The following is a 27,924-nucleotide window of genomic DNA, read 5'->3' on the forward strand; positions in this document are numbered from 1 at the left end:
CACTGCTGTTTGTGGCCGACCCTACAGGGACAGGGTGATTCATTTACTTGCTCTGAGGACGTACAAGAAGCCAGAGTTACTCGCCCGCTTGCAGAGAGATGGAGTCAGGCAAAAGGACAAGGGTACCCTTGGCAAGATCCTCCAGCAGGTGAGATTTGCAGTTTGTTCCAGCAATTTTTACCACCACGTTGTTCTTTCAGCCTTAATTTTTACTTGTTCCTCCACTGCTTAAATAAGAAACTTTCCTTTTTAAATATTCCCTGTTCCCCATGGCTGTTGCTGAATTATGCAAACATTAATATATCATGTCAGAATATTTCCTCTTTAGCTATGAACAATGTCCAGGGAGGATAATTCAAAAAGATACGGTTTTGGATGCAAGACTGGCTTATCAAATGGACTCAGATATTTGCTTCCCTTCCAAAACAACCTTAGTTCTGCTTTTAAGACATGAATTCCTGATTCTGGTATCTTTGTTACTTCTACAATTTTTTTAAGCTTAGGGGATACAGGCACCAACACAAACCATCAGAGAAACATCAGTGTTTATCATGTTTTCAAAGAAAGAAAACGGCCAAATTTTGAGAGATGGTTGTGGTGTTCTGATGAGTTATTTAATGTGTGGTAGGGTTCAAATTGATGGAGACTTTTCCTGTCTCCATCCCAGCAGGAAGTCTCAGCAGGTTTCAGGTGATGAAGTCTAAACCAGCACTTTTCATATTAGTGGTCTTCAGGTTTTACTACCTCCTTTTAGCTTTTTGAGTAGATTTTGTATTTGACTTAAGGAAGATATGAACCTCATTTATTCTAAAGGAATAGAGCAAGCCATGTGCACAGTGTTCTCACTGCAGGACTTTGCAGGAATGAACCCTGGCTCAGGCACATGAAGTGGGAGGGATGCTGGGCCTGACCACCTCTCCTTACACATTGTAGCACCAAATGTTGTTTTGAAAGGAACATTTGCAAGATATGAATACAGATACTGGGTTATTTCCAATTGGTGAAACTTTAAGTAGAGCTTAAAGCTCATGTGATAGAGGAATAATTCATCTCTCTACCAAAGGACATTGTTCAGTTCCAGTTGGGTGCTCACAAACAGCTGTTCAGGACTAACTGGATTTCTGTAGTTTGCATATAGCAACCACAATGAAGGTTTGTTTTCTTAAATGTCTGCCTGTAGGTAGCCAACCTGAATCTAAAGGATAATTCCTACAGTCTGAAGGAACATCTCTTTCAAACCCTTCAGACTGATTGGCCTGGCTACACTGAAATGGAGAGGGAGAATTTGAAGTTAATACTTGCTAGGTAAGTTCAGTCTTTAGAGGAAGGAAAAGAGACTTTTCAGAAAAAAACACCCTGGGAAATGAAGCCTGAGCTTGTTAGAATATGCTGAGTCAGCAGACACCCATCAGGGTCATGGAGTCCAACTCCTGGCCCTGCACAGGACACCACAAGAATCACACCCTGTGCCCAAGAGTGTTGTCCAAATGCTTCTTGAGCTCCTGCTGCAGTGACCACTGGCCAGGAGAGCCTGTTCCAGTGCTCCAGCACCCTGTGGGGCAAGAACATTTTCCTGATCTCCAGCCTAAAGCTCCCTCAGCTCAGTTTCATGCTTTTTCCTTGGGTCCTGACACTGAAAATCTGTTTTACCTGTAACAAAAAAAGATAACAGTTGATATTTATGCCTTGTAACCTGAAATGTTTGACCACCCTTACAGCAAATCAGCTCCATCTCAAAACACCACCAGCAGCAGCCAAGTGCCATCTCCTGAGCCTTCTGAGAGAGATGCTCCAGCAAGATCTGCTCAGGTATTTGGTGCATTTTTAACATTCTCTATTGTGTATTAAGGTTTAGCCCTCTGCTGAAGGTGTAAAAGCTGTGATGTGAATGTGCAGGACCAGGCCAAAGCATGCTGTGCCTCAGGCATTCTGACAGCTTTGGCAGGAAGGCTGTGATCAGAAGAGAGGGTCCTGCAGGGGTGGAGCAGCACTGTCCTGAGCCAACTTTCTGCTCTGCCTGGAGCCTGGAGCTCAGTCCCCAGCCTCAACTCATTCCCTGCAGAAGGGCTCAAAGGGCTGGCTCTGCATGCAGGACAAAACTGTGTCAAAAGACTCCTGTGCATAAGAGGCTGCACCAGGGTGGGGCAGATGGGGCCCTCTCGCTCTCTTTTCCCTCTCTCTTCCTTTCATTCTCATTGTTTGCTCCAGATCTGCACTATCCACGTGGCCAGACCAACTTGGCATCTACAGGATACAGTGATATTCCCTCATTCTCTTCTCTGCCTTCATTTCTCTCCTCCTCACTCTGCCTGGGAACAGCATGGCTGTCCTGTTCTACTCCATCCTCAGTCCTGAAGTTTGCTGTGGGAGTGGGGAGCTTGTGGCCATGTGTTGTGGCTTGTGAGCCAGCACCTTTGAGAAGGTCCTTGGGAAGAGCTGAGAAATGATGGAAGTGCACTGAGGAAAAAGGAAGGGCTCAGAAGTCACCATTTGTGAAAGTCTCTTGTACAAATCTAAGAATATTTTAGCCATCAGCTTTTGAGCTTAAAGAGTGGAGTGGCTGCTGGAGTGAAATCTACTATACCTAAAAAGCACAAGAGTATCCTGACATGTGACTGATGTGTTTGTTTGTCCTGATGGGAATTAAGAACCAACCACCACTCCCTGTACTCCTGGGTTCTGTCAGTGAAGCTCTGATCTTGTCCTTTAACAAGTAGGACAGCTAAAACAGACCCCTTAGCAAATCATGTGTGTGTGTGACAGCAAGAGCTGAGTCTTTTTTTCTGGTGTGTGCAAGCAGGAATTGGCAGCTAGAAAAAAAACACTGGACCTCCCCATTTCGGGGAAGCTGTTGATAGAGCTGCTGAAGGAGTGTCTACCTCCCAAAGCCTTTTAGCTCCTGACTTGAAATCTGAAGATGAGAAAGTAGGAATGAGATAGAGCATGTATTTGCCTGCACTATTTCCTGGTTTGAATGATCTTTTTAGTTAAGAAAGATGTTTTTTCAACCATTGCCACTTCAGAAATGCTGCTTTTTCAGAATGGGAGCAAATCCTGATCCTGATCATAGATTAATGGATGAATAATCTTGTTATTGTTGCAGAAACGGCCTCTGGCTCCTGACTTTACCAGTCCTGTGAAGAGCAAGAAGAGCCGAACTGGTCACCAGCAATTCACCAGTCACATCCAGCCAGCAGCTGGAGGCCTCTCTTCTTCCTGGGTGCTGCCTTCCACATCCCTTTTTACTGGGAACATGTCTCCAAGTGTTGGCTCCATTTCCCCCTGCATCCATGAGGTGCACAAGAAAGACAACTTCCAGAGGTCTAGCATCCCAGAGCCTGCCAGGGTGCAGGAGGAGATCCCCAATTCAATCGGGAAGAAAAATGAATTGGGAAGGCTGAAGCAGGCACATCCTTTGGATTTCGATGAAGGTATTCATATGCTGCTTTTCCTAACTCCTCTCTGGAGAACTCTGGTGTAAAACTTTGAATATTAAGAGGAGCTTCTGCCCAAATTAGGCCACAAGTGAGATCCTTTTCAATTGTACAGATGTTATTAACAGTAAATGCAAACTAGGGAGATAGGAAGGAATAAGAGAAGAGAGGTGGGCTGTGGGGAAGAGACAGACCTTAAGGATGAAGATATCACCACCCCATGGATTCTCTGTCATCCAGCCAGTCCTTCTTCAGCCTTGGTCTTGTTGGTGGTGGGGGTCCCCAAGTTGGTCTAGAGGTACCACCTTTATACTGCCCAAGATTTGAGTACCTGCAGGTACAGATGGTCACTGATGTTCTTAGGTCTTGGGCTGCAAGGGATGTAAGCTGTCATTTCCTTACCACAGTCTCTCCAGCAGAATTTTTGTCAGGTGTCCTAATTCCAAACCTTCACTTGTGTTAAGCCACGACATAATGCTTTTCTTCATTCCGTCTGTGCATCTCTTTATGTCCTGTTGTAGTGGCTTCTCTTATGGCAACATTCTTCTTTGACAGTGCTCTGAAATAGTTAATTGTGCTCTTGCACTGTGTGAAAAGGGAGCTTTGAAACCAGGGACTGGATACATGAAGGCACTGCTCTATTTTACTGCTCTACCATTATCCCTGTTGAATGGTCATGAAAAACCAAGACTTTGTTTTCTGTAATTGCATTACATTGTAAGTCTTGTTATTTAAAAGGCAACAACAGCAAAGGCCAGAATCTGTGCTGCTGGAACCTTATCTAAGACTCCATTCATCTTTAGAGATTCTCTCTCTGTAGTGCAAAACGAATCAAGAGGAAAGAAATATTAACTAGATTGCTGTTGGGAGAACATGGTAAAAAGGAAGAGCCTGGCACTAGAAAGTCACAGAAAAGGGATGTTTCCTTTCCATTTGATTTCCAGTAAACTGACAATTGACTGAGTCACCACTTTTTCCACCAGCAGGTTTTCAAGTTTGCATGTTGAAGATAGAAACCCATTACACATTTATTGCAGACTAGTTTGCTAAAATACACAGATCAAATCTCAATGATTTCATCATTGTTCATTGAACTCAGCCTTTTCATGGAAACTCCAAAAGCTACAAAACCTGGGCTGGGGTTTCCTGGAGTTCTAGTTTGAACTGTGCCATGAGCTCCTCTGCATCTTAGGTGCAGAATGTCTTTCTTCAAAAGCTTTAGAAGTACTTCCAATTGAAAACGACATTGAAAAGTAAAACAGAAATGCCCAAAGATATCTGATCACAGGGACATACCCAGTAGGGCAGAGTTCAGTTTCTTTCTTTGTGTGTTATCTCTTTTGGAGGTTGAATTTGCAAATTACTGCCTGGGTATAGACTGGAGGCATGTTTAGAGTGTGTAGATGCCTCTTTCAAGTGGTGATGTGTTTGTATAGACAGGGGCTTTGAGATGGTCTTTCCACATTTCTTCTGGACATACACATGGTACCAGCAAGCCTTGGGATGACTTTGGAAGGATTCCTGCTTGAATCTATAAATACATGAGCATCATTCTTCAGGAGCCAGTTACAAAATTCTGAGCAGCTGGTGAAGGAAAAATCTGGACTGTGTTTCAAGTTGGGGCTTAGACTGAAGCTTTTGTGAGGACTGAGCCATGAGAGCAAATGCACTTTTGGAAATGAAATGCTCACAGCAAAGCTGTTCTTACAACTTGTATTGAACATACTGTGACTTTCCTGCTGACAAGAGGGCAGAAACTTTGCATCCAAACTTTGGGCTTCTGGAATGGGCAAGGAAGTGGCGATAACAACAAGGCATGATAAGAACTCCAGCTTTTTTCTCTGGTTTTTGTTAGAACCGGCATGTTGTCTCACTCTTCCCCCTCTGTCTCTCTCAAGCTGTTATGTTTGTTGAAACTGCATCTGTTGCTGCAAGACTTGAATGGTTGTGCAGATGCCACCTCATGCCTTCAAAGAAGAAAAGCTGAGCTGGGCTTTACACTGTGGGAGTGCAGAACCTGTAGAATAAAGTGGCCATGCTTTCTTTCTAAAGCTTGGAACTGGCTCCTGTAGAGAATGTTGTGTGTGCCCCTTTATTAATTTTCATAGTTTTTTTCCGAAGTAATTTACTGGTGAGAAGAAAGCTCTGAAGGACTTTTACAAGGCCATCCAGTGGGTAATTTTTGGCTTTTTAAAGATTTCCTGATGAAGAGTGTCAAAATTCTGCTTTTCTGCAGGAACAAGAAAAGACACTTCCATTGTCTCCACATGCTCTGCAACAACCAACCAAGCAGACTACCTGAGGTGAGTAAAATAGCAATTAAGCCTTGCCACTCGCAGTGGGGTGCCATGTGAAGCCCTTCCCAGTTTTGAAAGGATGATGTTGAGCAGGTTTTGCTGTGCCTCCAAGGCCAAGAGCTGAGATGAACCCCGAGGTGGGTTCGGCCCGGCCGGGCCCTCCCTTCCTGCAGTGCAGCTGCACAGGGTCAGCTGCAGCCGTGGGGCTGCATCCCCCCCTGGGATTTGCAGTGCAGCAGGGAGGGAGAAGTGTGTGTGTGTGTGCTATCAAACCCTGGGAACTGCTGCCAGCTCGTGCCAGAGCAGTGCTGTTGGCAGGGCAGTCAGGCCTCCTGCAGCCCTTGGGCTCTGGGGCAGCTGTGGCCTTTGGAGCAGGCGCGGCAGGGCCCTGGGGCACATTGGATACAGCCAGGGATGCTCCGGGGGAAGGCTGAGGGCAAGGCTGGCCCTGCAGGGAGCAGCTCAGGGAGGCCTGGGCTGGGGCTCTTGCTAGGAAATGGCTCTGGGCAGAAGCCACAAGTCCAGGCTAGTTCTTCTCTGACACCTCCCAAAGTGTTGAGAGACATCTGTAGTTTCCTTTTCAGAACACACCTGCACATGAGTCAGGTGCATCTGGCCTGGGATCCATCCCTGGCACCAGCTGTTGCCTGTCTTGGTACTGAATTTCAATATGCTCCAAGATTTACTGCTTGGAGCAATTAATCTCAGGAGGTTTTAAGGATTTATTCCCATACTGATGTAGTTTGGTCATCCAAAAGAACCAGGTGCTCAGGCTCATAGGAATAGAAGCATTGTTATGCCAGTGTTGGGAAGTGGTGTCTGTTATTCTCATTGCCACTTCATCTTGAATTTGTATCATGAGCTTGGTAAACCTCACTCATGTTGATTTGAAGGAGAAGGGAATGAAGAAAAAATTTCTCCCAGCAGTGGCTTTAACTATTAATGATTAAAGCATTAATGATTAATTTAAGCATTAATTTTGCCCTCCTTAGGAGCTGATGTGGTTTGGGTTTTTTTAGTGTTAGTTTCAGAGGTTTTTTATTTTAATGGCTGTATTACAAGCGCCTCAGTTCAAGACTCAGTTTTCTAACTGCTGTCCAGTAGAAGAATCAAATTTTATCATCACCTCTGCTTTGCTGTTAGACAGGCAGACATAAATGCAGCTCAGAAGTTCGAGTCTGTGTAACCAAATCCATTAATGCAGTCCCTGACAAAAATGTATTGCAGAGGGACTTTCAAAACTAAATTTAAATTTCAAAGTTTTTTCAATCTAAAAAGAGAATATAATGTAGAAATGTTTCTTCTCTTCCTGAAGTTGTGGTCTTTGTTGGTCCTTTGATATTTGAAATGAGTGCCAATGATTCCTAAATGGGCTCCACTTGCTAAAGAAGAAAACCTCTACAATGTAAACTATTAGTAACTAGGTGTTCTAGAAATGTGGCAGATTTCTGAATTACCTGCCTACATCCTCTTCAAGCACATGAGCTTGCATGTAGAAACAGCCAGTCCCAGAGCATCTGCCTCAAAGCTTGGGAGTCTGTGTTTGACATTCACCACGTGCTTGGTGTAAAACTGCACATGTGCTTTATGGAATAATACATGTGCTTAATTAGAATGTTCTCTTAGAGTTCACTCACAGAAAAATCTATTTTTTCCTTTAGAAAATACACAGCCATTGTCTCCTTGGAGCAACACCAGCACTACAAGGATGACTTCAATGCAGAGTATGAGGAATACAGGAATTTACATGCTCAGATTGACAAGATCAACAAGGATTTCAGACAGTTTTATGAACAATGGAAGTGTCTGAATCCAGGCTCTGAAACCTATCAGGTAAAGAAGGATAAAGCCATGAAGGCTGTGCTCCATGCCAGCAGTGTTTTGGATTCCCTGGAGCTGCTCAGTGAGACAAATGGAAACTGCAGAATGGGCATATGTGCTGAGACACTGCTTGGGCTGGGTCTGATTTTTGCAAGACCCTGCCCAAAAGCCCGTGTTTGAGCTGTCTATGAACAAACAGTTAGGAGAGGTGTGTCCCAAGCAGAGTCTTGGAGCATGTGCTCCTTCTGTTCCCTATTGAGAGGCGTAATTGCAGATCTTGGGTGATGCTGGGAGTTGGGGATTTGTTTTTGAAACCTCCCAGAAGAGTGGTGGCTCAAAGAGAAGAAAATCTCTAGAGTCAAACAGAGGGTATCTTTAGTGTTTTACCTAGGTTTGCATTTTATGGTGGTAGTGAAACATTCTTCATAGTTTTTGCCTTGCAGATGCTGCTTCATCAAATCCTAGCAGATTATCAGCAGTTACAGCAGGTATGTGTGACACCAGACCAGCAGGACCATGGTTACTGCTGAGTCTGGCTCAAGGCTTTTTTAAAGCAAAGCACATCAGATTCTAAACTCTGCAGAAGTGTTTGTATACCCTAATTTATTTTTTCTATCTCCTTGACAGGGTAGCCCCAGCTACTCTGAAATGAAGAGCAGGTGCCAGTACCTCCACAAAAAGCTGTCTCATATTCAGAGACGAATATCTGAATTTGACAAGCAGTAAGTGGAGTCCTGGCACCACTCATCTGCTTCAGCCTGAAAAAACTGTGACCTCTGGATTTTTTATTTCAATTCTGAGATTAGATTTTTAGGATTATATAAATTAGTATTGATTGGTAGGTTATGTTAGAAGTGAGCAGTAGATTATTTGTTAAATATGTAGGATTAGATCAAAGAAGATTAGTAAGTTTTAGATGCTTAAAAAAGTTAGTATTGAACTTTAACAATAATAAAGATATTTCACTGTTGATAACTCTATCTCTCATTGTTGTCTATACAGCATTTGGTGTGGCTTTCTTCTGGTCAATTCTTCAAGCCTTAAGTTTATCCAATGAAATAAATTTTTTCAGTAGGAGAAGGAATCCCAGTATCTATACTATAAAGTCATGTACATTTTAAGAAAATATTGTGGCAAATCCAAATTCTTTATGATACGTATTGGGGTGCTCTTTGAACTTTCTTGTAATTTAAACACTTTGCAACTGCCAAAGGCGTAGGAGTTTGGACAACGCCCTCCCCAAATCCCCTTGTTTTGGAGGGTTACAGAGGAATGCATTTGGGCTGCTCTAAGCTGACAGTGAATATGGAAATCTTGGCAAATGTTTTGTAAAACACATTTACAAGTGCTGGAGAGAAGATACTTCAGTGGGTTTGAAAGAGAAATTGTTTGAATGTCTCTACATGGAAACTCTGGTAGTTTTGTAGTTTTGTCAAAAATCCTCTGTCGCAACCAGTCTTTCTAGAGAGACAGAGATTCCTGCACAGAACCATGTGGACTTTCAAGTCCAGTCTTTTTCCTAAGTTTCCTGTTGTTAATGCATTCAGCTGAAAGGCTAGAGGTGTGGCCAGCAATGGCATAACCTTCTGGGGAAGGATATGAAATTGACTGAGGGAGGAATGTATTTGGGAACATTCAAAGGGGCTGTGAATGCTCTTGGAGAGTACTTTACAACTTCCTCAATTGTCTCCATGCCAAAAATGTTGAAGAAATCTTGGAGTGTTTTGTGATTGAAGACCTGTAACATCATCTAAGCCTATTTCCATCCTGGTGCCACTCATAATTTCAGGGAAGAAGAGAAAGGAGGAGAGAAGACTGTGGTAATCACATCAGGATCATTTACTCCACAACCAGCCTAGAGTAGAATTGCTGAAAAGGATTGTAGAGTGGGGATGTAGACTAGGATTGAAAAGAAATCAAGTTTCTGAAACCTCAACTCATTTGGAAGATTTGATTCCTTCTGACCCTGTGAGAAAGTTCAACATTTCCTTCTGAATTGCCAGTTGTTTCTTAATGCTGCAAAGAGAAATTTCTGGCTTCTTTGGTGTGCTTCGGAAGACTCTTCTTTTATTCATCCTCCCCAGACCAAGCTGCCTTTGGAATATGGCCCACTGGCCCATTTTTTCCCAGCTGTGTGACTTCTAACTGAGGCAGAAAGGGCATGGCATTTGCAGAAAAAACCAAAGGAGGAGGAGGGCAGCCAAGACATCCTAGTTGCAGATGCAGGGCTTCAGCTGTGACTCAAGAGCCTTTGGGTTCCTGTCACTTGGATTTCCATCCATGAGTGCAATATCTTTGGCTGGAGGAGAGTTTGGCTCCACTGAGAAAGCAGAAAGATCGGTGAGGGCACTCTGAAAGGTCTCCAGGATGTGGTGCAGAGCTGTCAGTGACTGTGAGGTGAGAGTGAGCCCTGCCCTGCCCAGGGTGCAGCCCCAGCAGAGCCCTGGCAGAGCCCGGAGCAGCCTGAGCCTGGGCAGAGGCGGCTGGAAGGAGCCCTTGGAGCTGCAGGAGGCAGCAGCCTGGCCCTGGGTGCCTCTTCCTGGTCCCGGGCGAATCCTCTGCTCTCAGAGCCAAGCTGGCAGCTGGCTGGTCCCAAGGGGAAGCGCAGCCGTGCTGGGCACAGCACACACTGCTGGCATTGGCCCTCCGGAGTGTGCCCAGCAGGAGAGAAAGGCAAACAGCAGCCCAGGGCTGGTGGCCCGGCTGAGGATTGCTGCTCTTGTTCTGGCTGCCCTGGCACTCCTGGCAAAGGGCAGCAGTGTGTGCAGCACTCTGGGCACAGGGGCAGGAGCCGCGCTGCTCTGCAGGCTCCAGCCCAGGGCAGCGTCCTTCAGGCACGGCAGCTCTGCCGGGGAACCGAGGCCAGCAGGAGGCACTGTCAGCTTGTCAGGGCACGTCTGCAGGGACAGTGCCTCCCACAGCTCTGGCAGGAGGCGCCTGCAATGCTGCAGCTCTTCACTGAGCCAGAGCAAAGGTGGGTGTTATAGATAATAACCAAATCAAGTCGAATTAAATAGTGAAACAGCAATTTTTATTTTTGTGACCAAAAATACGGTCCTGGGAAGCCACAAGCGAAAACACGACAGCGCCGATCCCGGGGTCGGCACTGGGTGGACACACACGCTGATCTGATCTCTACTGCATCGGATCCCCCTGTGTTCACACCCTGCCATCTCAGAGATTCCAGCTTTATACAGTTTTTCCTGGCCTGAGGCGAGAATTTCCTTTGTTTCTGCAGCAAATTCTCATATTTAAATTAAATCCTTTTCTGGTGCTGCCCTGGACAAAAGTCCTTCCTGCATGCTGATGAAGGCTGTGTCTGCTCCGTATTGATGTGTAATGAAGTGCTGTCTTCTCGCATATGGGAGCCATCGGAGGTGATTGGTACTTTGGTAGGTATATTATCGATGATCTCTTCCTGTCCGATGATGATGATGATGATGATGATGATGATGATGATGATGATAATCTCTTCACGTTAGTTGTGGAGATCACCGGGCTAGGTCTGTTGATATGCTAATTACGGTTGTTGTCTATGGCCCCGGGTGCTTGGTGTTTAAGATGTTCTTTTTACTTTATTTTATTTCATACAATCCTTTTATATAAACACGAATTATAACATATATCACAACCACGTGCTTGGTGTAAAACTACACATGTGCTCTATGGAATAGAAACACAGTAGAATGTTCTCTTAGAGTTCACTCATACAAAAATGATCTCATTTTTTATATTAGAAAATACACAGCCATCGTCTCCTTGGAGCAAGGCCAGCACTACAAGGATGACTTCAATGCAGGGTATGAGGAATACAGGAATTTACATGCTCAGATTGACAAGATCAACAAGGATTTCGTGCAGTTTTATGAACAATGGAAGTGTCTGAATCCAGGCTCTGAAACCTATCAGGTAAAGAAGGATAAAGCCATGAAGGCTGTGCTCCATCCCAGCAGTGTTTTGGGTTCCCTGGAGCTGCTCAGTGAGACGAAGGGAAACTGCAGAACTGGCATATGTGTTGAGACACTGCTTGGGCTGGGTCTGATTTTTGCAAGATCCTGCCACAAAACCCCTGTTTGAGCTGTCTATGAACAGTTAGGAGAGGTGTGTCCCAAGCAGAGTCTTGGAGCATGTGCTCCTTCTGTTCCCTATTGAGAGGCGTAATTGCAGATCTTGGGTGATGCTGTGAGTTGAGGATTTCCTCTTGCAGACCTCCCAGAAGAGTGGTGGCTCACAGAGAAGAAAATCTCTAGAGCCAAACAGAAGGTATTTTTAGTGTTTTACCTAGACTTCCATTTTATAGTGTAGTGAAACATTCTTTATGGGTTTTTTTTCTTGCAGATGCTGCTTCATCGAATCCTGGCAGATTATCAGCAGTTACAACAGATATGTGTGACACCAGACCTGCAGGACAATGGTTACTGCTGAGTCTGGCTCAAAGTTTTTTTAAAGCAAAGCACATCAGATTCTAAACTCTGCAGAAATGGTTGTATGCCCTAATTTTGTTTTTCTTTCTCCTTGACAGGGTAGCCCCAGCTACTCTGAAATGAAGAGCAGGTGCCAGTACCTCCACAAAAGGCTGTCCCACATTCAGAGGCAAATATCTGAGTTTGACAAGCAGTAAGTGGAGTCTTGGCACCACTCATCTGCTTCAGCCTTTCAAATCAGTGACCTGTGGATTTTTACTTCGAATATAAGATCAGGCTTTTAGGATTCCTTAAGTTAGTGTTTGACAGTTAAGTTAGCACTGGGTAGATGATTATTTGTTAAAAAAGAAGGATTGGACCACAGAAGTGTAGGAAGTTTTAAAAGTTGAAAGAAGTTAATATTGAAATTTAACAATAAAGAAATTTCACTGCTTTTACACCTTGGTTTTGCTGAAGGTTTGTGTTGGCTTTTGCACACATGCATGCATGCAAAATTCGAGGATCTAAGGCAAAGTCCTTCTATAAGGGATATGGAAGAGACTGGCCTTGGGTCAGCAATGTGTCAGAGAGAGACAGCTGAGCCTTTATTACTGAGAGGAAGAACAGCCCTGCAATAGAGGGGGGAGCTCGGGCTGACACTCACTAGAACCACCTCAGGTTATTGGGTGATCCTTAGGTAGGATCAGTTAGAATGTCCTGAAGAGTGAGGGCTCCAGTCTTTTGGTGCAATATTGTATGGACTTTGGCATCCCTTCGCCATTCCAAAAAGTTTCCCTTTCCAGCAGAGGAGGCTTCCATCTGCTGCCTCTGCCAGAAGCACTGGGATGGACAGCGTGAGCAAGGCTTGGTCAGCTTTGCAGGGTTATGAACATTTGCCACAGAGGGGCTACAGCAAAACGAGAAGCCAAAAGCAAACAAGCTCGTGGTCTGATCCCAGAACAGGCTGTCAGGAAAATTAATCCACAAACACTAGAGGTTTATGTCCAAAAAGGAGACAGAGGAGTCCCTTGTGCTTTATTCGAATAAAGGGAGAGGCCATGGGGCATTCCCCTGGGGTCTCTCAGATTTTTGGAGGACGCAGCCTCCTTTTTATCCCATTTTCCTGGCTGCATTTCCCTCTCTCTTTCCCCATTGGCTGAGGTACTTGAGAGGCACAGACTTCCTGGAACGCCTGATACCTCTAAGATTCCCCTCTAATGTATTACCCTCCCTTTCAATTTTTAATTCTTACAGAATTCATAGTTCCCTCCCATTGTTTCTTTCATCTTCCAATACCCAGTTTCATTTTTACAGTTTGTTTGTAAAGGCAAATGTCTTTTTCCATTCATCAATCAGTGCAACAATCCCATTGTTTCTTCTGTCTCTCAGTGCTAGTCTTACCTACCAGCAGACCCACAGTTTGTTTGTAAAGACAAATCCAGCGTTCCTCTCAATTCCTCCTCTTCTAATTTTTTTAATAATTGTCTTTACAAATTTTGTCTATCATTACCTTAATCTTTTGTTCCTGGGTCCTTTTTCGTTTTGCAATTATTTGCAGTGACATCAGTTTCTCTCCTCCTATAGCCATCTCTGGATCAGTAGGCATGGCTATTACCTGCATCCCTTTGATTACATGTTGAGTAAGTTGTACTAAGCAAGGGATCATGCATGGTAAAAAGAGTAGAGTTGCTACAGCACGTAAGAGGAAGAAAAGCAGTTGTTTAACCCAAAGTCCACCAGGTAGCCATGAAAACATGTCCCATTCCCATCCTTTCCATGTTTGGACTGGTACATAACCCAACTACCATTAGTGAGCCTAACATGGGTTGTTTCCATCTCCCTTGATATCTGGAACAATCATAAGGAGGGCAGTTGAGGTCCAACAATCTAAACCTAAAGATAAAGTCCAGTCACAAACACTTTTTCCCACGTATGTGCTTCCTGTTCTATTTAGATAATAAGTGCCTCTTTCAGAAGAATGAAGCCTCCATGGACTTCCTTCTTCATCCCAAAGTCCTGTTCCATTACAGACCTCACTCAGGGTGTTAACCCACCATTTAGGCTCGACTGGGCTGGCCACCCATGGCCAGTTTTCAGATCCCCCTGGCCCTCCACAGACCCAGCAATTGCTAAGGTTAAAGATTTTTGCTACTTCTTCTCCTAAGGTTAAAAAGCTATTTTCCCATTCTTGGCCTCAACCTAACTGACAGTATAAAGGTAAGATTATGAAGAGAAACATTCTAATTGTGTAATCTAATCTAACTTAATTTTCACTTTCATGTTGTCTTTGGCACTGCCTGTGGCGAGTGAAGGCACAGAAAGAGCTGAACATAAAGAAAACAATGACAGCAAGGGTTGGCCCCCAACAGCTGGAGATCTGAGAGGAGGGATGTCCACACAAACTATTTCAGCAGGCAGTCTGTGGGTAGGCACATGAGGCTTCCCCCGATATCGACGCACTGGCTGCTGCTCCAGTCCACTCCTGTGGAGTGTCAGTCGTGGCTTCCCGTCCTTCTCCTCCAGCTGAGATGTCCAAATCTCTGGGGCTGCAGAGACCTTGAACCAAGTGTGATGGGTCCAGCCATGCTCAGCTGTCTTGACGGCTGTTTCTGTGGTCAGCAACACCTGGAAAGGTCCATGCCACTTCACCACCAGTGGTGCTTCTTTCCATTCCTTAACTAGGACCCAATCTCCTGGCTGGATGTTGTGAACAGCAAAGTGCAAAGGCAGGGTCTGTGCCAGCTGAGCTTCCTGTCCAAGAGATTTCACAAGAGACACTATCTGAGCCACATATTGTTTCAAATATACATCACTTATCTCTACCCCCCCACTAGGCTGAGAATTACAAGGGTAAGGAATTCCAAACATCAATTCAAAGGGAGATAACTGAATATCTCCTCCGGGTCTTGCCCTTATTCTTGCCAAAGCCAGGGGCAGAAATCATACCCATGCCATCTTAGTTTCTATCACCAGCCTCAGAAGGTCTTTCTTTATCTCTCCGTTCATCCTTTCAACCCAATCCGAACTCTGGGGGTGCTGGGGTTATGGAGGTTCCACTGTATTCCTAAAGCATCCATAACTCCTTGAAGAATTTTTCCTGTAAAATGAGTTTCCCTGAGTCTATGGCTTCCACAAGCCCATATCTTGGAATTATTTGTTTAAAAAATACTTTAACAACTGATCCTGTAGCTGCTGAAACAGTTGGAAATGCTTCTGGCCACCCTGTTAATTGACAAACTATTACTAGAAGATATTTAAATCTTGCCACTCGGGGCATTTCAGTAAAATCCACCTGGCATCTCTGGAAGGCAAGTACAGCCCAAGGCCTCCCTCCCCTGGCAAGTTTCTTTGTAACACTGTTATTGGTTTTAGCACAAATCAAACAACCCTCAATAGCCCGTTTTGCCAGAGTAAAAAGACCACAGCAGCACACACTTTGAGGAAGGCTTCTGCCAGTGCTCGGGAGCCCCAATGGCTCCCTTCATGAAGTTGTTTTAACAATTGTAAGGCCAGAGCTTTTGGTACCCACTGTTTACCATCCTTTGTAAACCAATTGTTTTCTCTTTCCTCTGCCCCACTCTTTTTAATTATCTCAAGTTTCCTCTGGTGGAAAAGACAGCTTCTCTGGCAGCGCTGCAGTTACTGGGAGCAAGGGAAAGATCTTAGAGATTTCTGGTAATAATGCGGCTTTCCGAGCTTCATCAGCCAGTCGGTTTCCTATTGTCTCCTCCGAGCACCCTGCCTGGTGCCCCTTAATGTGGATTATTGCCACCCTTTTTGGTAAATTCACCACTTCCAACAGGCGAGAGCTGAAGTTCTCGTGAGCCAACGTCTTTCCCCTGCAGGTTAATAAACCTCTTTCTTCCCACAGTTTCCCAAATGCAAGTATCACCCCATACACATATTTAGAATCAGTAAAAACATTCACTATCTTGTCCCGATATAATTCACAGGCTCTCACAAGCGCATGCAGCTCTGCTGTCTGGGCTGACCAGGTGGGCGGTAACCTCCCCCCTTCTTTAATCGCCTCCCATTCTCGACAGAGTACCCTGTAAATCTTTTCCCTCCTATCACTCTTGAAGAGCCGTCAATGAACACATTCTCTCCCTCAGGCCAGGGAGTATCTCGTAAATCTTTTCTAGCCTGGGTTTGGCGGTCTATAACCTGAATACAGTCATGATTTTCATCCTGGCCCCCCTTTTCTTCAGGGCCATTTAAACAGGAGGCCAAATTAAAATTTTCCCCACTTTGATATTCTAAATCCTCCTGTTCCATTAAACAAGATTCATACTGTAATAATTGAGCGCTCCTCATCCACTTAGAGGCTCTCTCAGTTAACAAAGCTTTAATCTGATGTGAAACTTTAACAATCAGATACCCTCCCCTTGTCAGCTTTCGGGCCTCAGCCACTATCGGAGCTGTGGCTGCACAGTTCTTCAGCCACTGGCCACCGGGTCTAACAGCTTAGAAAAACAGGCAAGAGGTCTTTGTATTCCCCCACGCTCTTGTACCAAAATTCCTTTTGCATGACCCAGTTTAACATCTACATACAGTTGAAACTCCTTCTCTGCGTCTGAAGAGCTAAGACTGGTGCATTTACCAATTTATCTTTTCGTTTTCTAGAGCTTTGCTCCCCTTCTGGTGTCCACACCAAGACATTAGGACTGCTTTGGGTTGAAAAGTTATATAAAGGTTTGGCCACAGAGAAATCCTCAATCCATGCTCTGCAGTATCCTACCAACCCTAAAAACTGCTGTAATTCCTTTTTAGTCTGGGGTAAAGGTACTTCTAAAATCCCTTGTATTCTTTCGGATCGATGCACCATAACCCTTCAGTCAGATGTGTCCCAAATATTTAACCTTCTTTCTACTAACTGCGCTTTCTTTTCGGACACTTTAAGTCCCTTTTTTGCAAGAAAATTAAGCAGCTTTACAGTAGCTTCTTCAACCACCTTTTCCTGTTCCCCTGATAAGAGCAAATCATCCACATACTGCAACAACTTAACTCCTGAGGGCGGAGTAAACTCTCAGTATTTTCTGCAAAGCTTGCCCAAACAAAACCGGTGGCTCAGTATATCCCTGAGGGAGTACTGTCCATGTCAATTGTTGCTTTATCATTTTCTCTCCTTCCTCCTTTCCCACTCAAAGGCAAAATACTATTTACTATCTTCAGTAATTGGACACCCCCAGAAAACATCCTTCAAATCCAGTACAGAATAATACTGATGTGAAGAAGGGATCTGATTCAGGATTGTATATGGATCCGGAACTGTGGGATGCCTTGGTTTGACTATTTCACTTATTATTCTTAAATCCTGCACCATTCTGTAGGTTCCATCTGGTTTCTCAGCTCTCAGGATAGGAGTGGCATAGGGAGACATACACGGCTCCAAAAGACCTGCTTTTAGCAGGGACCCAATAACAGGCTGTAACCCCTTCTTTCCCTCCCTTGAAAGAGGGTATTGCTTTTTAGACACCACTTGTCCTGGTTGTTTCAAGGAAATTTGAAGAGGCTCTATGTCTAATTTTCCATATTTCCCTGGAGCTGCCCACGCTTCTGGATTTATTTCAGCATAAGCCTTCTCAGACATTTTACACAAAGATACCACAGTTTTGGACTCCATGTCACTTTTTATAATACGAATTTGCATTCCCATTCTAGCCATCAAATCCCTCTCCAGTAAATTACAGTCACAGTTGAGAACAAATAGAAATTCATGCATTTCAAACCTATCTCCCACATCAATTAACAGTGGTTGAATAAAATACACTCGCTCATCTTTTCCACTCACTCCTTGAATAACCAAGGATCTTTTTGATAATTTCCCCCTTTAGGTATAAAATTTAAGGTGGATTGAGAAGCTCCTGTGTGTACCAGAAAACACATCTCCTCTCCATCCGGACCCACCTTAAAGGTTATCCAGGGCTCCTGAGTGGTGGGTCCCTGGTATAATAGGAGCCCCTGACACCCCTGACAATCCATTTCCATTATCCTATGGACTTCCTCCTCTTGAGGGTCCAACTGTTTCTGCGGGCACTCATTTTTCCAATGCCCTTCTGCCTTGCAGATAGCACACTGGTTCTTCCCCAGCCGCTGTTTGGGTCGGCTCTCCCCTGCTGAGGAAGGAATGCCTCTGCCACGCCCTTGTGGCCGACCCCATCCCCTCTGTCCCACGGGACCCCTTGGACCCCTCCGGGGGTGCAAAACCTCTGCCATCATCTTTGCCTTAGTCTTTGCCTTTTCCTCATCCCTTCTTACAGATATCTGCTGTGTTTTTCTAACCAATTCCTCCAAAGGTTTATTCTGCCACTCTTCATCTTTCTGTACTCCTTTCCTTGTATCAGGCCAGGCCTCAGGAACAACTTGTACCTTCAACAATGTGTCAAAGGCTTGCCCCTCAGGATCCATCCCCCTGTGCTTCCTCAAGGCATCCCTAATCCTCTCCAACCAACGAGAGGGGCTTTCCTGTTTCTCCTGTTCTAATGACATAGCCTTAGCTATGTTGTTAGTCTTGGGAGCAGCTGACTTGATTGCCCTGATCAGATAAGCACGGCAATCACGGAGGCGAGCCAGACTGGCCTGGTTGTTTGGGTCCCACTGGGGGTCCGCCTGGGGGATGGCATCATCCACCGTGGGTGCATTGGGTCCAGCCCTCCCTGCTGCTTGTGGGTGTTCATCCTCCCACAGCTGCCGAGCTTTCTGTAAAATCATTCTTTTCTCTGATGATCCAAACAAAATTCCCAAAAGAAAATACCGGTCCTTCCATGTATAATCTGCATTTCCCAAATATTCCTCTATCTTTTCCCCCACCCCTATGGGATCATCCAAATATGGGGGTAATTCCTTTTTCAGTCCCCTTATACCCTGGGTAGTAGGGGGTACAATCACAAACCCAAATCCTCCCCCTTGGGGAACTTGACGAAGTGGCATCTGGTGTATCCCTGTTTTACTCACCAGTGAGATTTTCAGTGCTCCTTCCCTGTGGACTCTTCACGGACCCCTCTGGTCCGCCACTCGTCTGTCTCCTGGACAGACTCGGGAACCCAATCGATCGCCCGGTGCCAGCTGGCACCAAGGGGAGCTGATCACCGAAACTGGTGAGGCGCCTTCAGCTCTGCCTGCTGCCTGCGGCCCCGGACGGTGGAAATACCCTGGACGAGCGCCCCAGAATTGTCAGGAAAATTAATCCACAAACACTAGAGGTTTATGTCCAATTGGGAGACAGAGGAGTCCCTTTTGCTTTATTCGAATAAAGGGAGATGCCACGGGGCATTCCCCTGGGGTCTCTCAGATTTTTGGAGGACAAAGCCTCCTTTTTATCCTATTTTCCCGGCCGCATTTCCCTCTCTCTTTCCCCATTGGCTGAGGTACTTGAGAGGCACAGACTTCCCGGAACGCCTGATACCTAAGATTCCCCTCTAATGTATAACCCTTCCTTTTAATTTTTAATTCTTACAGAATTCATAGTTTCCCCCCTCCCCCCCATTGTTTCTTTCATCTTCCAATACCCGGGTTCATTTCTACAGTTTGTTTGTAAAGGCAAATGTCTTTTTCCATTCATCAATCAGTGCAATCAATCCCATTGTTTCTTCTATCTCTCAGTGCTAGTCTTATCTACCAGCAGACCCACGGTTTTTTTCTAAAGACAAATCCAGCGTTCCTCTCAAGACCAAGCATCATTGTCCCTGCTGGCAAGACAAAAAGACAATTCACACCTTAAAGGTTGCTTAGCCCTTTGCAGGACAAGACCAAAATGTCATGATTTACAGTAGAAAGGTGTAGGAGTTTCTGAGGTTTTTTGCTCACTGAGTGGGAATTACTTCAGTTGCTGTTTTGAAGGTCTTGCCTGAGTAGTTGCCCTAAAATGCCGCAAAACAAAAGGCTGTGCTTTTCTGAATGAAGCCACATTGTAGCTGTCTTTCAGAAAGCAATAAAGCAAGCACAAATAGCTACTGAAATTATTCTGCTCCCTTCCAAATCAGTTCACAACCCACTGATGACCATCAGGCTCATCCCCACATTCCCAGCAGCTCAGAGCTCACTGCACAGTGCTTGCTGTGCTCCAGAGAGCACAAAGCAGCCTGGCCTGGTGCCCCTGACTATTTCTGCAAAGCACTCTGCATTTCCCACCTTTGCCCTGGCTCAGTGCAGAGCTGCAGCATTGCAGGCGCCTCCTGCCAGAGCTGTGGGAGGCACTGTCCCTGCAGATGTGCCCTGACAAGCTGTCAGTGCCTCCCGCTGGCCTCGGTTCCCCGGCAGAGCTGCCGTGCCTGAAGGACGCTGCCCTGGGCTGGAGCCTGCGGAGCAGCGCGGCTCCCTGCCCCTGTGCCCAGAGTGCTGCACACACTGCTGCCCTTTGCCAGGAGTGCCAGGGCAGCCGGCACAAGAGCAGCAATCCTCAGCCGGGCCACCAGCCCTGGGCTGCTGTTTGCCTTTCTCTCCTGCTGGGCACACTCCGGAGGGCCAATGCCAGCAGTGTGTGCTGTGCCCAGCACGGCTGCGCTTCCCCTTGGGACCAGCCAGCTGCCAGCTTGGCTCTGAGAGCAGAGGATTCGCCCGGGGCCAGGAGGAGGCACCCAGGGCCGGGCTGCTGCCTCCTGCAGCTCCAAGGGCTCCTTCCAGCCGGCCTCTGCCCAGGCTCAGGCTGCTCCGGGCTCTGCCAGGGCTCTGCTGGGGCTGCACCCTGGGCAGGGCAGGGCTCACTCTCACCTCACAGTCACTGACAGCTCTGCACCACATCCTGGAGACCTTTCAGAGCGCCCTCACTGATCTTTCTGCTTTCTCAGTGGAGCCAAACTCTCCTCCAGCCAAAGATATTGCACTCATGGATGGAAATCCAAGTGACAGGAACCCAAAGGCTCTTGAGTCACAGCTGAAGCCCTGCATCCAACTAGGATGTCTTGGCTGCCCTCCTCCTCCTTTGGTTTTTCCTGCAAATGCCATGCCCTTTCTGCCTCAGTTAGAAGTCACACAGCTGGGAAAAAATGGGCCAGTGGGCCATATTACAAAAGCAGTTTGGTCTGGGGAGGATGAATAAAAGAAGAGTCTTCCGAAGCACACCAAAGAATCCAGAAATTTCTCTTTGCAGCATTAAGAAACAACTGGCAATTCAGAAGGAAATGTTGAACTTTCTCACAGGGTCAGAAGGAATCAAATCTTCCAAATGAGTTGAGGTTTCAGAAACTTGATTTCTTTTCAATCCTAGTCTACATCCCCACTCTACAATCCTTTCAGCAATTCTACTCTAGGCTGGTTGTGGAGTAAATGATCCTGATGTGATTACCACAGTCTTCTCTCCTCCTTTCTCTTCTTCCCTGAAATTATGAGTGGCACCAGGATGGAAATAGGCTTAGATGATGTTACAGGTCTTCAATCACAAACACTCCAAAATTTCTTCAACATTTTTGGCATGGAGACAATTGAGGAAGTTGTAAAGTACTCTCCAAGAGCATTCACAGCCCCTTTGAATGTTCCCAAATATATTCCTCCCTCAGTCAATTTCATATCCTTCCCCAGAAGGTTATGCCATTGCTGGCCACACCTCTAGCCTTTCAGCTGAATGCATTAACAACAGGAAACTTAGGAAAAAGACTGGACTTGAAAGTCCACATGGTTCTGTGCAGGAATCTCTGTCTCTCTAGAAAGACTGGTTGTGACAGAGTATTTTTGACAAAACTACAAAACTACCAGAGTTTCCATGTAGAGACATTCAAACAATTTCTCTTTCAAACCCACTGAAGTATCTTCTCTCCAGCACTTGTAAATGTGTTTTACAAAACATTTGCCAAGATTTCCATATTCACTGACAGCTTAGAGCAGCCCAAATGCATTCCTCTGTAACCCTCCAAAACAAGGGGATTTGGGGAGGGCGTTGTCCAAACTCCTACGCCTTTGGCAGCAGAATGCAAAGTGTTTAAATTGCAAGTTCAAAAAGCACCCCAATACGTATCATAAAGAATTTGGATTTGCCACAATATTTTCTTAAAATGTACATGACTTCATAGTAGAGATACTGGGATTCCTTCTCCTGAAAAAATTTATTTCAATGGATAAACTTAAGGCTTGAAGAATTGACCAGAAGAAAGCCACACCAAATGCTGTATAAACAACGAGATATAGAGTTATCAACAGTGAAATTTCTTTATTATTGTTAAAGTTCAATACTAACATTTTTAAGTGTCTAAAACTTACTAACCTTCTTTGATTTAATCCTACATATTTAACAAATAATCTACTGCTCACTTCTAACATAACCTAGTGATCAATACTAATTTATATAATCCTAAAAATCTAATCTCAAATTTAAAATAAAAATCCAGAGGTCACTGATATGAAAGGCTGAAGCAGATGTCTGGTGCCAGGACTCCACTTACTGCTTGTCAAATTCAGATATTCGCCTCTGAATATGAGACAGCTTTTTGTGGAGGTACTGGCACCTGCTCTTCATTTCAGAGTAGCTGGGGCTACCCTGTCAAGGAGAAAGAAAAAATAAATTAGGGTATACAAACACTTCTGCAGAGTTTAGAATCTGATGTGCTTTGCTTTAAAAAAGCCTTGAGCCAGACTCAGCAGTAACCACGGTCCTGCAGGTCTGGTGTCACACATACCTGCTGTAACTGCTGATAATCTGCCAGGATTTGATGAAGCAGCATCTGCAAGGCAAAAACCATGAAGAATGTTTCACTACCACCATAAAATGCAAACCTAGGTAAAATACTAAAGATACCCTCTGTTTGACTCTAGAGATTTTCTTCTCTGTGAGCCACCACTCTTCTGGGAGGTTTCAATAACAAATCCCCAGCTCCCACATTCAGCCAAATCTGCAATTAAGCCTCTCAATAGGGAACAGAAGGAGCACATGCTCCAAGACTCTGCTTGGGACACACCTCTCCTAACTGTTTGTTCACAGGCAGCTCAAACAGGGGTTTTTGGGCAGGGTCTTGCAAAAATCAGACCCAGCCCAAGCAGTGTCTCAGCACATATGCCCATTCTGCAGTTTCCCTTTGTCTCACTGACAGCTCCAGGGAATCCAAAACACTGCTGGCATGGAGCACAGCCTTCATGGCTTTGTCCTTCTTTACCTGATAGGTTTCGGAGCCTGGATTCAGACACTTCCATTGTTCATAAAACTGCATGAAATCCTTGTTGATCTTGTCAATCTGAGCATGTAAATTCCTGTATTCCTCATACTCTGCACTGAAGTCATCCTTGTAGTGCTGGCGTTGCTCCAAGGAGACGATGGCTGTGTATTTTCTAATGGAAAAAATAGATTTTTCTGTGAGTGAACTCTAAGAGAACATTCTAATTAAGCACATGTATTATTCCATAAAGCACATGTGTAGTTTTACACCAAGCACGTGGTGAATGTCAAACACAGACTCCCAAGCTTTGAGGCAGATGCTCTGGGACTGGCTGTTTCTACATGCAAGCTCATGTGCTTGAAGAGGATGTAATCAGGTAACTCCAGAAATCTGCCACATTTCTAGGACACTTAGATACTAACAGTTTACATTGTAGAGGTTTTCTTCATTAGCAAGTGGAGCCCATTTAGGAATCATTGGCACTCATTTCAAATATCAAAGGACCAACAAAGACCACAACTTCAGGAAGAGAAGAAACACTGCTAAATCATATTCTCTTTTCAGATAGTAAAAACTTTTAAATTTACATTTAGTTTTGAAAGTCCCTCTGCAATACATTTTTGGCAGGGACTGCATTAATGGATTTGGTTACACAGATTCGAACTTCTGAGCTGCATTTATGTCTGCCTGTCTAACAGCAAAGCAGAGGTGATGACAAAATTTGATTCTTCTACTGGACAGCAGTTAGAAAACTGAGCCTTGAACTGAGGCACCTGTAATACAGCCATCAAAAAAAACCCTCTGAAACTAACACTAAAAAAACCCAAACCACATCAACTCCTAAGGAGGGCAAAATTAATGCTTAAATTAATCATTAATGCTTTAATCATTAATAGTTAAAGCCACTGCTGGGAGAATTTTTTTCTTCATTCCCTTCTCCTTCAAATCAACATGAGTGAGGTTTACCAAGCTCATGATACAAATTCAAGATGAAGTGGCAATGAGAATAACAGACACCACTTCCCAACACTGGCACACCAATGCTTCTACTCCTATGAGCCTGAGCACCTGGTTCTTTTGGATGACCAAACTACCTCAGTATGGGAATAAATCCTTAAAACCTCCTGAGATTAATTGCTCCAAGCAGTAAATCTTGGAGCATGCTGAAATTCAGTACAAAGGCAGACAACAGCTTGTGCCAGGGATGGATCCCAGGCCAGATGCACCTGACTGGTGTGCTGGTGTGTTCTGAAAAGGAAACTACAGATGTCTCTCAACACTTTGGGAGGTGCCAGAGAAGAACTAGCCTGGACTTGTGGCTTCTGCCCAGAGCCATTTCCTAGCAAGAGCCCCAGCCCAGGCCTCCCTGAGCTGCTCCCTGCAGGGCCAGCCTTGCCCTCAGCCTTCCCCTGGAGCATCCCTGGCTGTATCCAATGTGCCCCAGGGCCCTGCCGCGCCTGCTCCAAAGGCCACAGCTGCCCCAGAGCCCGAGGGCTGCAGGAGGCCTGACTGCCCTGCCAACAGCACTGCTCTGGCACGAGCTGGCAGCAGTTCCCAGGGTTTGACAGCACACACACACACACTTCTCCCTCCCTGCTGCACTGCAAATCCCAGGGGGGGATGCAGCCCCACGGCTGCAGCTGACCCTGTGCAGCTGCACTGCAGCAAGGGAGGGCCCGGCTGGGCCGAACCCACCTCGGGGTTCATCTCAGCTCTTGGCCTCGGAGGCACAGCAAAACCTGCTCAACATCATCCTTTCAAAACTGGGAAGGGCTTCACATGGCACCCCACTGCGAGTGGCAAGGCTTAATTGCTATTTTACTCACCTCAGGTAGTCTGCTTGGTTGGTTGTTGCAGAGCATGTGGAGACAATGGAAGTGTCTTTTCTTGTTCCTGCAGAAAAGCAGAATTTTGACACTCTTCATCAGGAAATCTTTAAAAAGCCAAAAATTACCCACTGGATGGCCTTGTAAAAGTCCTTCAGAGCTTTCTTCTCACCAGTAAATTACTTGGAAAAAAACTATGAAAATTAATAAAGGGGCACACACAACATTCTCTACAGGAGCCAGTTCCAAGCTTTAGAAAGAAAGCATGGCCACTTTATTCTACAGGTTCTGCACTCCCACAGTGTAAAGCCCAGCTCAGCTTTTCTTCTTTGAAGGCATGAGGTGGCATCTGCACAACCATTCAAGTCTTGCAGCAACAGATGCAGTTTCAACAAACATAACTTGAGAGAGACAGAGGGGGAAGAGTGAGACAACATGCCGGTTCTAACAAAAACCAGAGAAAAAAGCTGGAGTTCTTATCATGCCTTGTTGTTATCGCCACTTCCTTGCCCATTCCAGAAGCCCAAAGTTTGGATGCAAAGTTTCTGCCCTCTTGTCAGCAGGAAAGTTACAGTATGTTCAATACAAGTTGTAAGAACAGCTTTGCTGTGAGCATTTCATTTCCAAAAGTGCATTTGCTCTCATGGCTCAGTCCACACAAAAGCTTCAGCCTAAGCCCCAGATTGAAACACAGTCCAGATTTTTCCTTCACCAGCTGCTCAGAATTTTGTAACTGGCTCCTGAAGAAGGATGCTCGTGTATTTATAGATTCAAGCAGGAATCCTTCCAAAGTCATCCCAAGGTTTGCTGGTACCATGTGTATGTCCAGAGGAAATGTGGAAAGACCATCTCAAAGCCCCTGTCTATACAAACACATCACCACTTGAAAGAGGCATCTACACACTCTAAACATGCCTCCAGTCTATACCCAGGCAGTAATTTGCAAATTCAACTTCCGAAAGAGATAACACACAAAGAAAGAAACTGAACTCTGCCCTACTGGGTATGTCTCTGTGATCAGATATCTTTGGGCATTTCTGTTTTACTTTTCAATGCAGTTTTCAATTGGAAGTACTTCTAAAGCTTTTGAAGAAAGACATTCTGCACCTAAGATGCAGAGGAGCTCATGGCACAGTTCAAACTAGAACTCCAGGAAACCCCAGCCCAGGTTTTGTAGCTTTTGGAGTTTCCATGAAAAGGCTGAGTTCAATGAACAATGATGAAATCATTGAGATTTGATCTGTGTATTTTAGCAAACTAGTCTGCAATAAATGTGTAATGGGTTTCTATCTTCAACATGCAGACTTGAAAACCTGCTGGTGGAAAAAGTGGTGACTCAGTCAATTGTCAGTTTACTGGAAATCAAATGGAAAGGAAACATCCCTTTTCTGTGACTTTCTAGTGCCAAGCTCTTCCATGTTCTCCCAACAGCAATCTAGTTAATATTTCTTTCCTCTTGATTTGTTTTGCACTACAGAGAGAGAATCTCTAAAGATGAATGGAGTCTTAGATAAGGTTCCAGCATCACAGATTCTGGCCTTTGCTGTTGTTGCCTTTTAAATAACAAGACTTACAATGTAATGCAATTACAGAAAACAAAGTCTTGGGTTTTCATGACCATTCAACAGGGATAATGGTAGAGCAGTAAAATCGAGCAGTGCCTTCATGTATCCAGTCCCTGGTTTCAAAGCTCCCTTTTCACACAGTGCAAGAGCACAATTAACTATTTCAGAGCACTGTCAAAGAAGAATGTTGCCATAAGAGAAGCCACTACAACAGGACATAAAGAGATGCACAGATGGAATGAAGAAAAGCATTATGTCGTGGCTTAACACAAGTGAAGGTTTGGAATTAGGACACCCGACAAAAATTCTGCTGGAGAGACTGTGAGTAAGGAAATGACAGCTTACATCCCTTGCAGCCCAAGACCTAAGAACATCAGTGACCATCTGTACCTGCAGGTACTCAAATCTTGGGCAGTATAAAGGTGGTACCTCCAAAACAACTTGGGGACCCCCACCACCAACAAGACCAAGGCTGAAGAAGGACTGGCTGCATGACAGAGAATCCATGGGGTGGTGATATCTTCATCCTTAAGGTCTGTCTCTTCCCCACAGCCCACCTCTCTTCTCTTATTCCTTCCTATCTCCCTAGTTTGCATTTACTGTTAATAACATCTGTACAATTGAAAAGGATCTCACTTGTGGCCTAATTTGGGCAGAAGCTCCTCTTAATATTCAAAGTTTTACACCAGAGTTCTCCAGAGAGGAGTTAGGAAAAGCAGCATATGAATACCTTCATCGAAATCCAAAGGATGTGCCTGCTTCAGCCTTCCCAATTCATTTTTCTTCCCGAATGAATTGGGGATCTCCTTCTGCACCCTGGCAGGCTCTGGGATGCTAGACCTCTGGAAGTTGTCTTTCTTGTGCACCTCATGGATGCAGGGGGAAATGGAGCCAACACTTGGAGACATGTTCCCAGTAAAAAGGGATGTGGAAGGCAGCACCCAGGAAGAAGAGAGGCCTCCAGCTGCTGGCTGGATGTGACTGGTGAATTGCTGGTGACCAGTTCGGCTCTTCTTGCTCTTCACAGGACTGGTAAAGTCAGGAGCCAGAGGCCGTTTCTGCAACAATAACAAGATTATTCATCCATTAATCTATGATCAGGATCAGGACTTGCTCCCATTCTGAAAAAGCAGCATTTCTGAAGTGGCAATGGTTGAAAAAACATTTTTCTTAACTAAAAAGATCATTCAAACCAGGAAATAGTGCAGGAAAATACATGCTCTATCTCATTCCTACTTTCTCATCTTCAGATTTCAAGTCAGGACCTTCTCTTCTGATCACAGCCTTCCTGCCAAAGCTGTCAGAATGCCTGAGGCACAGCGTGCTTTGGCCTGCTCCTGCACATTCACATCACAGCTTTTACACCTTCAGCAGAGGGTTAAACCTTAATACACAATAGAGAATGTTAAAAATGCACCAAATACCTGAGCAGATCTTGCTGGAGCCTCTCTCTCAGAAGGCTCAGGAGATGGCACTTGGCTGCTGCTGGTGGTGTTT

General features: G+C 45.1%; 2 protein-coding genes across 2 annotated transcripts; one reads left to right on the forward strand and one right to left on the reverse strand.

The window, feature by feature from the left end:
• Positions 1-1,567: 1,567 nt before the first annotated feature.
• Positions 1,568-12,173, forward strand: LOC117011507 (RNA polymerase II elongation factor ELL2-like). Its single transcript, XM_033086918.1, has 5 exons — positions 1,568-1,809; positions 3,104-3,431; positions 5,671-5,737; positions 11,290-11,461; positions 12,075-12,173. The coding sequence occupies exons 1-5, from the start codon at positions 1,699-1,701 to the stop codon at positions 12,171-12,173; spliced, it is 777 nt and encodes a 258-aa protein (XP_032942809.1). The 5' UTR covers positions 1,568-1,698.
• A 10,151-nt stretch (positions 12,174-22,324) lies between these two features.
• LOC117011508 (RNA polymerase II elongation factor ELL2-like) lies at positions 22,325-27,914 on the reverse strand. The gene is made up of 6 exons (XM_033086919.1): positions 27,852-27,914; positions 27,158-27,485; positions 24,863-24,929; positions 23,037-23,208; positions 22,563-22,607; positions 22,325-22,423 (listed from the first exon to the last, which is right to left on the reverse strand). Exons 2-6 carry the CDS (start codon positions 27,333-27,335, stop codon positions 22,325-22,327), a joined length of 561 nt encoding a protein of 186 aa, XP_032942810.1. The 5' UTR covers positions 27,336-27,485; positions 27,852-27,914.
• Positions 27,915-27,924: the final 10 nt, after the last annotated feature.

The sequence above is a fragment of the Catharus ustulatus genome, unplaced genomic scaffold (genome assembly GCF_009819885.2).
Source record: "Catharus ustulatus isolate bCatUst1 unplaced genomic scaffold, bCatUst1.pri.v2 scaffold_73_arrow_ctg1, whole genome shotgun sequence".
NCBI lineage: Eukaryota > Metazoa > Chordata > Aves > Passeriformes > Turdidae > Catharus > Catharus ustulatus.

What these genes read in the sequence shown, in the direction of transcription:
- LOC117011507 (XM_033086918.1), top strand. Translation starts at nt 1,699, where the DNA reads ATGTTTGACCACCCTTACAGCAAATCAGCTCCATCTCAAAACACCACC. An exon ending in TCCTTTGGATTTCGATGAAG is followed by an intron (nt 3,432 to 5,670) that starts GTATTCATATGC and finishes GCTTTTCTGCAG; the next exon opens with GAACAAGAAAAGACACTTCC. An exon ending in CAGGCTCTGAAACCTATCAG is followed by an intron (nt 11,462 to 12,074) that starts GTAAAGAAGGAT and finishes TCTCCTTGACAG; the next exon opens with GGTAGCCCCAGCTACTCTGA.
- LOC117011508 (XM_033086919.1), bottom strand. Translation starts at nt 27,335, where the DNA reads ATGTCTCCAAGTGTTGGCTCCATTTCCCCCTGCATCCATGAGGTGCAC. An exon ending in AACCAAGCAGACTACCTGAG is followed by an intron (nt 23,209 to 24,862) that starts GTGAGTAAAATA and finishes TTTTTCCATTAG; the next exon opens with AAAATACACAGCCATCGTCT. An exon ending in CAGGCTCCGAAACCTATCAG is followed by an intron (nt 22,608 to 23,036) that starts GTAAAGAAGGAC and finishes TTTGCCTTGCAG; the next exon opens with ATGCTGCTTCATCAAATCCT.